We start from the raw sequence: 11,427 nt of genomic DNA on the forward strand, positions 1-11,427 counted from the left end.
ACCACACAATCTGGGATAAGGCATCATGTATTCTTGGCTTTGATTACAAAAGCTTATTTGTAAATGTTTTAGAACACTTTAACCTGAAATGGCTATTCATACTTACAAGGGATACTTGTAAAAACCTTGGCCTAATAAGGTGCCTCTGACTGCCTGAAACATAAAAGTAGTGCAGTTTAATGCCTGTGAAACATGTACACATTGTATTGTCGAAGGCTTTCACCAAAGCATATTGGTGCTACACCTCTGAAGATGCCAGCCACAGCTGCTGGCGAAACGTCAGGAACGACAATGCCAAGACCACGGCAATACAGCCCGGAAAACCCACAACAACCATGTACACATTATTCACTTATACACATTACTTATCCGTCATTTCTAGATCTTCTTTTCGGTAAATTCAAAGAGTCGCTGAGGGTTTTAGAAGCTTGCCGCATCGTATTGATGTGTAACAAGATGGTACGGGCCAAGCAAGACATGGCTGCCGTGAGGATGCCTCCACCATTTTAAAGACATGATATTTTTGTTAAATGATCTTTCCAGTGTTAAGAAACAATTTCATGATATTATTTTGCATCTTGTCACAGTTGCTAAAATGGTATTTGCAATATATTGGAAGATGAACATTGTCCCAGATTTAAAAGAATGGTTTGATAAAGTTAAGAAGGGTTTATTATGATTAAATTAACCTTTTTACAATCAGGAAGAAATTTAACTCATTAAGAAATGAATTTGTCTTTTTGGCTAACGCATATTGAACTGCATGTTTAAAGTATGGTATCTTGTAAATTTTGGTTAGTTTATCTTATAATTTGTCCTCTTGTATAACCTATTAATACAATAAAATTAAGATTAATTTTTTTAAAAGGGAGAGGGAGTAGTGGGATCCTGGCCATGAGAACTTTTACTCAACTTATACGCATTTTATATGTACATGCACTGTACACACAATGTATATGCACAATGTATGTAATTCAGTAAATAATACAATGAAAAAGATTGAAATTAAAAATGGCATGAGGGCCCAATCCTCTTAGGGCCTGTGGTGTAGCAGGCTAAAGCAATTTTGTCATGTGTCCTGCCCTTCCCCTGGCTTTTTCAAGTGCCCAAACAGCCCCATCTGCTCCTGGTAGCTATTCAGGCACTTCAAAAGACATTTAGGGCGAATGAGTATCGTGCTGCAGATTCAAACAGGATCAGGCCCTCATAGCATATTTAAATTATTCTAAAAGGGTAGCAGTAGCCATGAGGGTGCTGGCACATGTAGTTTGGCCCCAAGACCCTGGGATTCTGCAGCATGTCAAAACTGGTATGCTTTCATTCCAGTTTGAATTTAAAGTTCAGGGTAGTTTTCTTTCTGGGTTGGAATGATGACTTCTGACCACAAGAGTCATGGGTCAGTGCTTCCCCCACCCCTTTCAACAGGTCCCTCAATAACACCTTCCATGGCCTTGCAATGTTTTAAATTTAATCAGTTAAGGTAAGTGATCAGTTGTCAGGTGGATGACTGATTTTTAGAAAAATTTTGGTTCGTTAGCAGCTTTAGAGTTTCATGGAAACAGAGCAGATGTGAGCTCAACAGTATTGGTTCTCCACAAAGGGCTTCATGGAAACAGAAGAGATGTGACCCGGATAAAGTAACAGGAGGCATTTGCTTGACTGCTTTCTTCTGATGAATACGCCTTTCAGTCGCCACTGGATGTATATATTGCACAGGCAGCTGCTGTGACAGATGGAACAGGTGACTCCTTCCAGGATGATGGCTCAGGAATTGTATTACTGTTTCTTTGGCTGATGGGGAAGAGAAGTAAGGGTTAACCCTTCTGGTGGCTTGCAGTGATCCCTCTTGGCTGACAGCTGCAAACAGCTAAGTTAATACATAGTAGAGATCATAGCAACAAAGTGATGTCATTTGGCAAACTTTCCATCCATTTATATGCATTGTGATCATGTGAGATCTATAATCACCATTCCACGTTGCTAAACTGTCTCACAATAAGTGCATAACATACATGAAAATGTGGGGGGGGGGGGGAACTGTACAAAGCAAGGGTGTTTTGAAGGGGATTGGGTGCATTGGTATTTATATGTGAGTGCCTCCAAGCCAGGAAACTCGAGAGCTTAGTACCAAAGGAAGCATAGTACTAGGTATAGAAGCCATATCTGAAACCTGGTAGAACGTGAAGGGATATGTTCTTCTTTGGATATAAACACTAAAGGAAGAGGATAGGGAAGGCTGTGTTAGGTGGGATTGCTGTTTACTTGGTTGAGGAGATAGAAGTATCACTGTGGATGAAAATACTAGCGTTCAAAAGTACCTTAGCATTTGGAGTGCATTATTAACACCTGACCAAAATTGTAAGGCTATATGAAGAAATCAGACTGCTAAAGGAGACAGTTTTGTAATAATGGGGGACTTCAGCTACCTTTTCATCAATCAGACAATTGTCTGTTCAAATCAGGACAAAGAGAGGAAATCTCTCAACATGATAAATGACTGTGTCCTAGAACAGTTAATCAGATTGCTAACTAGAGGGGAAGAAACCCTGCATTTAATCCGAGGGGTATCTAGGATCTAGTGCAGGAGGTAAAAAATGGTCAGACCACTGGGGGGGGGCATGAGTAGTAAATTGCCTGGAATGGCTAAGCAAAGTCACATTTAACATCAGAAGAGGCAGTTTCTCAAAGATGAGAGGATTTGTTAAATGGCAAACTGAAAGCAGAAGTCAGGAGGGTGAAATCTTTTCAGGGTGCTTGGAGAATACATAAGCCACAATAATAGAAGCTCAGCTAGAGTGTATGCCACTGACTGGGAAGAGTAGAAACAATGCCAGAAAGAGACCATTATGGTTAGCGAGTGGTGTTGGTGAAATGATCACAGACAAGGCTGCCTCCTTTCGAGAGGGAAAGTCTAACCCAACTGGGGAGAATTTGACGGAACACAAATTCTAGCAAAAGAAATGCAAAGAAGTGGTAAGGCATGTAAAAAAGGAGTTTGAGGAGATCGTTCCTAGAAGCATTAAAACAAACAGCAAGAACCTCTTTAAATATAGCAGAAGCAGAAAACCAACAAGGGAAGGTGTTGTTTGCTATTGGTATAGGAAGCATGTGTTTGTCCCAGCATGGCTACTTTTACCTTCTTATAACAGTAGTGGATTTGTGGAACTGCCTTTGGTTGTCTGTGTGCCAATTTTTTAATGGTGTTGTGCACTAGATACACCCTGTTGGTTCTCTTCTCCTTCATACAACAAGTCAGAGAGCCAGTGTGGTATAGTGTTGAGAGTGTCGGACTAGGATCTTGGCGACCCAGGTTTGAATCCCTGCTCTGCTACGGAAGCTTGCTGGGTGACGTTGGGCCGGTCACACACAGCCTGACCTCCCTTGCGGGGTTCTTCTGAGGATAAAATGGAGGAGAGGTGAATGATGTAAGCTGCTTGGGGTCTCCATTGAGGAAAACGGCAGAGTAGTAATGGAGTAAATAAATAAGTCTGGCCCATTCTGCAGTCGTCATGGTCAGGATTCACAGTGTTCATGTGCTTTATATAAGGTTTGTAAGTCTCAGTTTTGGGAAAGTCAAGTTAAAAACTCAGTACATCAATGCTGCAGTTGTATCTTCCTCAGTCCTTGGAGCTAGTCAGGAAGTGCTCTGGTTTGGGCGTAGAGATGTCTCTCCTTGCCAGCTGGATTGGCAAGTGGACATTGAGAATGTTGTGTGTGTTCTGTGATGAACACAATCCATATTTAACTCCAAGGCAATCCAAATTCTGTTCCTAGAAACACTAAATTCTGTGAATATATTATGCAGATTTCCCCATATTTGTTTGTTTGTTGCAGTTTTGTTAGCCATGGCAAGGAAGCTACGTCATGAATTAAGTAGCAGAGCTGGTGTGCCTGTGTTTGGCTAAAAGAGAAGCAATGGCTTGTGTACCAATCATGCACAGAAAAACCATTCATTCCTCTTTTGCTTGAGAAGCTTTGGCTGCCCTACTCTGTACTGTGGAGCTGGCAAGTGTTAAAAGTCAACTCGGCTGCTGCTGGCCATATCCAGTGCTGAGACAAAAGGGAAGTTGGGAGGCCCTCTGCAATGTGCAGTGTCTGCGTACTTAAAATACTACCTTTAATCGGTCTCGGATTTGAATTGCCCCTAAAACCTCCTCATCACCTTAAAGCTGTTGAAGGAACTCTCAGTGGTTGCCCCCCAAATGTAAATCTGTGCAATCCATATTTCACTGGTCTTCTCAACCACATTGTTTCCCACAATTAACTCTTCTTAACTGCTTATAGTTGGACCCTTCAGGGGGATGTACAGGGTTAGGGTGGCCGCTTACCCAGATGAGAAGAATGGCAGTTGCTTAGTTACATATACTCAAGCATTTGCAAACTAAATGATTGTTGGTTCTCATGAACTAATGAAGGAACCGATCCAGGTAGTAAATTCTTACCTGTAGATACAAGGTATTTGCAAATCTTAATAATCAAACATGTTATGATTACAGGATTATTTCTCTTTCCCCTGAAACATAAAACCTGTTGCACAAAATGGGGTGGGTGGGTGCTTAATGAATATGTGGCCTTTGAAGATTGTATCTTTTTGAGAATTTTGTAGCACCTGACAGTATTGTAGCTTTATATCCCTGTTTCAGTAAAAAGCAGTTGGAAATTGGAAGAGTTTTGAACCCTTCCATATAAGTCAGCTCTCAACATGCTGAGCTGTTCTGATGCTGACAGCTTATTTGTATGCAAACTTCCAGTGCTCCAGTTTTGTTGTCTGAGTGGAAGATTGAGGAGAAATTCCGTGAGAAGCAGAACTGATACACCATTGCTGTGGAATGCTAAGGGGTAGCTGTGCCCGTCTGTTGTAGCAAAATTACACATGACACAAGTGCAGGAGCACCTAGTTTATTCATTGTGGAATGAGCAGTCATAGGTAAAGGTGGATTCCACAAGTCATATAGACTGAAGCATCGTGCCACAATGAACGCCTTTTAAGGTGCTTTATCGCTTTTTGAAGGATTTTTCCCTGGAAAGCACTTCCCTGGAAGAAATGACATGCAACCAACAGGATAAGGAGTGTATTTTTCCTGCTTATGTACTCATGTTGCCATTAGCTTTGTGGGTACTGAAAAACCATAGCCAAATATGCACTTGTAGCATGCAGCAATCAGCATGCACATTTACTGCACCAGAGGACTTTCCATGTAACAGAAATGGTTAACGGCTGCAGCTACAGTTTCTTGCTCTTCTGAAATGGCATTTATGCTGAGATCTGAACCCAACTCTCTCTTCAGTCAAGGTTGGACAACCTGGACTGGGGGTTGCATTCTGGGTTTTTCTCTCAATGAGGTACACACACGGTTTGAGATTAGGGTTGCCAGGTTCTCTTACCCTCCTGGGCAGCGGGCAGAAACACACTTGTTTTATTCTCCTTGCGTGCAAAGTGCGTGTGTGCACTTTGCACAGCACAATTACATCACTTCCGGGAGTGACATCATTGTGCAGGTGCTCCCGCGCTTTGCGCCGGACTGATTTGAACCCCAAACGTAACTTTGTAGATGCCTGAATTGGTCTAACAGTTCCTTTACCAGCTGCCCACCCACAGCCCCACATGTGCTCAATTTTTAAAAGAGTGTGTCGTTTTAAGACAAACTTGTGCATGTTTTGTTTCCCCAAACACACACTTTTCTTTTTAAAGCTCTTGTGCTAGATCCCCCACTCAACTAGAGGTTCTTTGGAAGTATCTGTTAAAGAGAAAACTCTTAGGGAATGTGGTTGTAGGAGTAGGTGCTGTGCACACACCCTCTGGGCTGTGGACTTTGACCAGTCACTGGTGCAAGAGAAGCTGTCCCTTTCCTGCTTTAGGATCTTCCCTTTCCATTTGGCTTGCTCATTGAGAGGGGTTACTTTTTATTTATGTGCAAAAAGTTCTGCTAAAAACATCCACCAAAGTATTCTGCAGTCCAGAGTTTCAAGCAAAAGGCTTTGCTCCTGCTGAGTTTTCCGTGCTTTTGTTTTATGCTACTGATACTGATGTGGAAGGAGTTGTGTTTGGAACAGAGTTTGCTGCAAGAGCATTGTGCGTTTTAACAGCTTCTCCAAGAGCAACTTCCTGTGTGTGCCCAAGATCCAAAGTCCAGCTTTCAAGTTGTGTGGTGAGAGGAGGGGGGGGGGAGTGTGGTCAGCATCAAAAGAATTTTTTGAACAGCTTCTCTTTAGCAGTCAAACCAGCTTTTAGGTTAAACATTAGGGAGCATATATTGAAACTTCTGTGATCAACCCAAGTTACAAATCAGACAGATGTGCATGGGTTTCTTTGATTTCTGCATAATTTATTCTGCAGTTTTTACTCAGCTGCTAATCACAGAAAGGAGCGAAATACTGTTTGGGGTGCTGAAGCTCCACCCTCTGGCCAATGGAAATCTTACTCATTAACATCAACTTCTAAGATTTCCCATTGTGTTGCTCATACACTTCTAAGCACATCAGGACAACCCGGAGGGCTAGAAAACTAACTTCTAAATGAAAGCCAGGTGGTTTGGCAAGCTGTGTTTTGTAGCTTTCTGTGATCCTGAAGAACTGGCATGTACAACACCCTGGCTGACAAATAAGGTATTCCTCTTTCCCCTTTGCTCCAGGGTCACTGGCCAGCTACTTCCTGACTCCAAATGCAGTGATCAGTTGAAATCTTGGAGTGCCGTTTTGTTTGCCTAGTTGCTTGTATTATATAAACCAGTAACCTAGTGTTGGTTTGTTTCTTCCAGGTTCATGTTGGGAAGGGGTCTGAAACGCAAGTTGAGTGATTATGAAGAAAACATGGCTGGGCTCTCAAGTGCCTTTGATTCCAGTCGAAACCTGCCCTATCCTCTCAAGAGGCAGTTGGTGCTCAACGTGTGCCTCGCCAAGTTACAGACATACAAGATGCTGGTGGAACCAAACTTGCACCGCTCTGTCCTTATAGCCAACACAGTCAGGCAAATCCAGGAGGAGATGAGGCAAGAAACTAGCCAGCAGCTCCTGAATATGTGCAACGGGCTCAGCACCAGCCCTTCTGGTTGCATGAGCGTGGATTCGTCTGTAATACCTTTACATCTTTTCCCTTGTGATAACCAGCAGGAGCCAAATGGTTATGAACCACGGCCAGTAGAAGGCCCCCTTGAAAACAGCTTGTTGATGGTTTCTGATAACGACATGTCATCTGCCATTTCCTCTATTCTGAAAGACTTGGACTTCATGGAGGATGTGAGCCCACCTACCTATTTGACTGCACCTGGAGATGATCAGTTCAAGGCTTCTGAAAGCCCTGGTGTTCGGTCAGACGATGAGAGACAAGATCTGAAGGGAGTGGAATGTGCATTTGGCTCCTTTGAAATTTCAAACTCTACTAGCTACTTGAAAGACTTGGCTATAGATGACATCTTTGAAGATATTGACACTTCAATGTATGATTCAGACTTTGACTGCCCCTCACTAACGCTTCCAAGACCCTCCCCTGTTGCCCCTGCAGAAGAGACTTTGAAAACCTTCCCTTCTTGCAATTCTTCCTCAGCAAGCAACATCCCGATATGTAGAAGCGATTTGAGTGACTTGGACCACATCATGGAGATTCTTGTTGGGTCCTGACACTCCCCTCCTAAAAGAAGTCCAAAGAGACATTCTTATCCTGCCACATTTGAATTAAGACCACAGAGAGGAAGCAGCAGAATGCTTTGTCGAAGTGGCAACCAGAGGCATTGTCTTTGAATGGTCCTGAAAACCTCTCCAAAACTCATATATAAACCAAAAAATGTGGCTGGCTTTTATGTAAAAAAATATTTATTGAACCGATTGTGCAATCTTTTTTTTTTTTTTTGGTCCTTCTGGGGCATATGCAAAGAATGTCTCTCTTGCACATCCCCTTTCTACCCTTATTCCAGCAGAAATAACTTTTTAATGTGCAATTTTTATTCTGAAAATTTGAATACATGAATTTTCATAAAAGGGGAAAATATCTTCTGAAGTAAAGATTCTATTTTTTAAATGTCTGACTACGTGCTATGTTGGCATTCACTGGAGTTGCATACTTGGAGTTTGCAGCCTCAGTAAATAGATATATTTAAAAAAAATGGAAAGACAAAAAAAAACACACCTCTTCCCTTTTGTTGAAGGAGCCTCAAGATGCTTGGAAGCAAAATACCTTGCATTTTGTAAAGCATTCAAAACTATTTATTTTTGTAAATTTTTTAGCCTTTCTACATTTTACAATATTGATCCATCATAGTTTGGAGATGATGAATTTCTGATCGGATCTGGGTGGCACTACCTCTATAAGCTGAAATGCTTTAACTTTTTCCAGTGCTTTGTCTAACACTGCAGATCTTTTCCCCCCTTGGATGGCATGTGATGTGCAGGACTGGAGAAGCAAAGAAATTGTTGACAGCAACTTGGCTGGTGAAATTGGATGGTATTTAATTGTACGCATTTACAAATGTAATTTATATGTAGATTATCCAGTTTTAAAACTTTGTCAGTATTATGTGCATCAATTTTGGGTAATCTGGGATTTTTTTAAATGTTAGTATATTTAACTGTACATGTAGAAATATTTTAACTCTTTGGAGAATATTGTATCTTTGCAACAAATTTTTAGATTTTATGTGCAATATATCACTTAAACAGAATTTTTTTTTGCACACCCTGTCTTGCAAGAAAAAGTCGTTAAATCCAAATGGCAGATAAACATTCAAGATGCCTAATGGGCCAGTCTTGGAGGCGCATAAACTGCTGGTAATTTTATGCAGAAGCTCTATAGAAGATTGGAAAGTCTGCTGTTTCACAGTTGCCTGTCAAAGATGTTCACCGTGGAATGTACTTTCTCTGCATGGCTGGGTCGATTTGCCCCTCCTATAAAATTCTAAGAATAGAGTTCAGTATCACGAGGAGCCCCTCTCCATCTTCAGTAACTCCTCTCCATCTTCAGTGGGTTAGGACAGAGTCCTCATGAAGGGAGTTACATTGCCATGGGCAGCAGCAGCTTCGGCTCTGTCCTGCTGAGTTAGTTTCTGTTAATCATGACCACAGTGCTATCTACAGGTTGAGGTGTCCATACAGTTTAGATTGGTCGTTACCGTTTACTGTCTGACTATAGCTGGCTTGTTGGAATTGACCCTTTCTCCTATCCTTGCAAGTAGATCAAGGTGGGTAGCCATGTTTGTCTGTAGTAGTAGTAAACAGCAAGAGTCCAGTAGCACCTATAAGAGTGACAAAGATTGTGGTGGGGTATGAGCTTTTGTGAGTTACAGCTCACTTCTTCAGTGAGTGACTAATAGTGGGATCTGAAGAAGCAAACTCCCAAAAGCTCATTCCCTGCCACAAACTGTGTTAGTCTTGTAGGTACTACTGGACTCTTAACTCTTTTCTACTGCGTTATTGGATGTGAGTTTAACACAATAGCGCATGGGCATTGCAGAATCATCCCTCTGTGCACTCACACACTTGCCGGCTAGCGGTAGAAGCCTTTGTTAGGAGAACAGGCAGGCTCAGTAGCAAGCAACACAGCTGACAGAAACTAGAGTTGACTCCACGGTAGAAAGAACCATTATTCCAGCAGTTGTATTGCTGTTGCACAATCTTTCCTCTCAAAAAGATTGTGCCACCCATTTTCTTTACTACTTCCATTTTACTGTTTAAGGAGAATCTGCCAAGCGTCAGCAGAACTGAAAACCTTCCATGGTTTAATCTCAAATTGAGTGAAATAGCCATCTACTTCAACTCCGGTGCTGGGTTTCTGCCTCCCACCACAGACATGAATGTGTCAGTCTTACGCCGCAGATAGTGCAAAATAAGTCACATTCTGTTGGCCCACTGCATATTTTAGCAGTCTGAAAAGTATTGGTGCATTAACGTGCACATGGTGTGCTAATGGATCTAAATCACTGTGGACGTTTTTGCAAAACACAGTCCATTTCTGGAGTAAAGGGATTAGATCAAAAAATGCTCAAGTCTCAGAATGTATACAGATTGTGCATAAATGCTCCTTTATATGTAAAAATGCGAATCTAGAAAATTGTAAGGGCCTTCTGCACTGTGATGAAGCAGAATTGTGGGTGAAATATTTTTTAACTCCTGTGATAATAAATATTTCAATCTAAAGCCCTTGTTCTCATCTATAGATGTGATTCTTACTTAGTTCAAAAAATTATTTTTACATGTACTAAATATTTGAAGTTGCATTCCTGTTTCAGCTGTCATCTTTCCAATAGACAGAGATAATAACAAAAACAACATTCAATTTATATGCAGCCCTTCAGGACAACTTAATGCCCACCTGAAGGAGTTTACAAAGTTTATTATTATTATCTCCACAACAATCACAACAATGAGGTGGGTGGGACTGAGATAGCTCTAAAAGAGCTGTGACTGACCCAAAGTTCAAGCGGAGGAGTGGGGAATCAAACCCGGTTCTCCAGATTCGAGTCCTGCCACTCCTAACCACTACACTTAATTGAGCTTGGAGCAGGCTTCTCCCTGGGCTTGTGTCATCTTCATCTCCAGCGTTTTCTCTTCCCACCCTATCCAAGCTCAAGGAAGTGACAGTGATGGGCATGTGCAAAGTAAAAAATGTGCTAAGGAGAGTCAGGCTCTGTTTCTTAGTCTTTTAGTGATGGTAAAGCCTTCTGGACAACCTCTCACTTTCCAAAGAGATGTTGAGTGTGAAGGTGTTTGGTCAACATTAAAACAGCTTCTTCCACCTCACTGTGTGTAAGCATTAAATCTGCATACAACTCTGACTGGAAAACTTCAGTATCTAATACAGCCCTGTACTAACTATTGGTGGAGCCAGGCAGCGTTTCTACTAGTAAAAATAAAAGAGTTGGGGGGGGGGCTTTTGACTGCCAAAAAGGCTATCCTGGCTGGATTTCATCATACGGCTTTTAAGTAGTGGCTTTGTTGAAGAACCTAGTACTTCATAGAATCATAAATGCCAGGGCTCCTTTGAATAGAAGTTTAGACAGAATTTCCATCAGAACAGAAATTTGTTGCAGCTCAAAAATATCCCCCCAAATGCTGCTCCTAGGACACCCCCTCCCCAGAACAGCATGATGGGGAATTTGCAAAAATCCCCTCCCTGCCCCCCAGGATAAATTTTCCACTAGAGCTTACTCATGGTCTTTGGTGGACTCAGCTAATTAATTAGCCTTCCCCAGACAGTTGAGATCATTACATGAATTACAATAAAATCTGTAAGAAACCAAGACCCCTAGAGTCTTTCAAAGCTCATGATTTTTACAACTAAATGGTATGTTACTATCTCATTGCTAGTATCAAGATGGCTCCTACTCGCTTTTCTGCTGGTGAAAGAGGGACAAGGGGCCAGTCCCTCTTGACCACTGGGGAAATGGAATGTGGGACAGGAGTAGTAGTGAGGAGGGACATTGGCCAGTAGGCTCCAAC

At 41.8% G+C, this 11,427-nt stretch overlaps 1 protein-coding gene across 5 annotated transcripts in view; it reads left to right on the forward strand.

The window, feature by feature from the left end:
• Positions 1 to 10,099, forward strand: part of LOC129325332 (SERTA domain-containing protein 2-like) — a 34,043-nt gene extending 23,944 nt beyond the window's left edge. For all 5 annotated transcript variants that reach the window (XM_054973020.1, XM_054973016.1, XM_054973017.1 and 2 more), the window contains one exon: positions 6,759 to 10,099. In XM_054973020.1, the coding sequence (XP_054828995.1) occupies positions 6,763 to 7,617 (855 nt within the window). In that variant the 5' untranslated portion in view covers positions 6,759 to 6,762 and the 3' untranslated portion in view covers positions 7,618 to 10,099. The remainder of the gene's footprint in view (positions 1 to 6,758) is intronic.
• The last annotated feature ends 1,328 nt before the right edge of the window (positions 10,100 to 11,427 follow it).

Source organism: Eublepharis macularius, chromosome 2 (assembly GCF_028583425.1).
Source record: "Eublepharis macularius isolate TG4126 chromosome 2, MPM_Emac_v1.0, whole genome shotgun sequence".
Taxonomy (NCBI): Eukaryota; Metazoa; Chordata; class Lepidosauria; order Squamata; family Eublepharidae; genus Eublepharis; species Eublepharis macularius.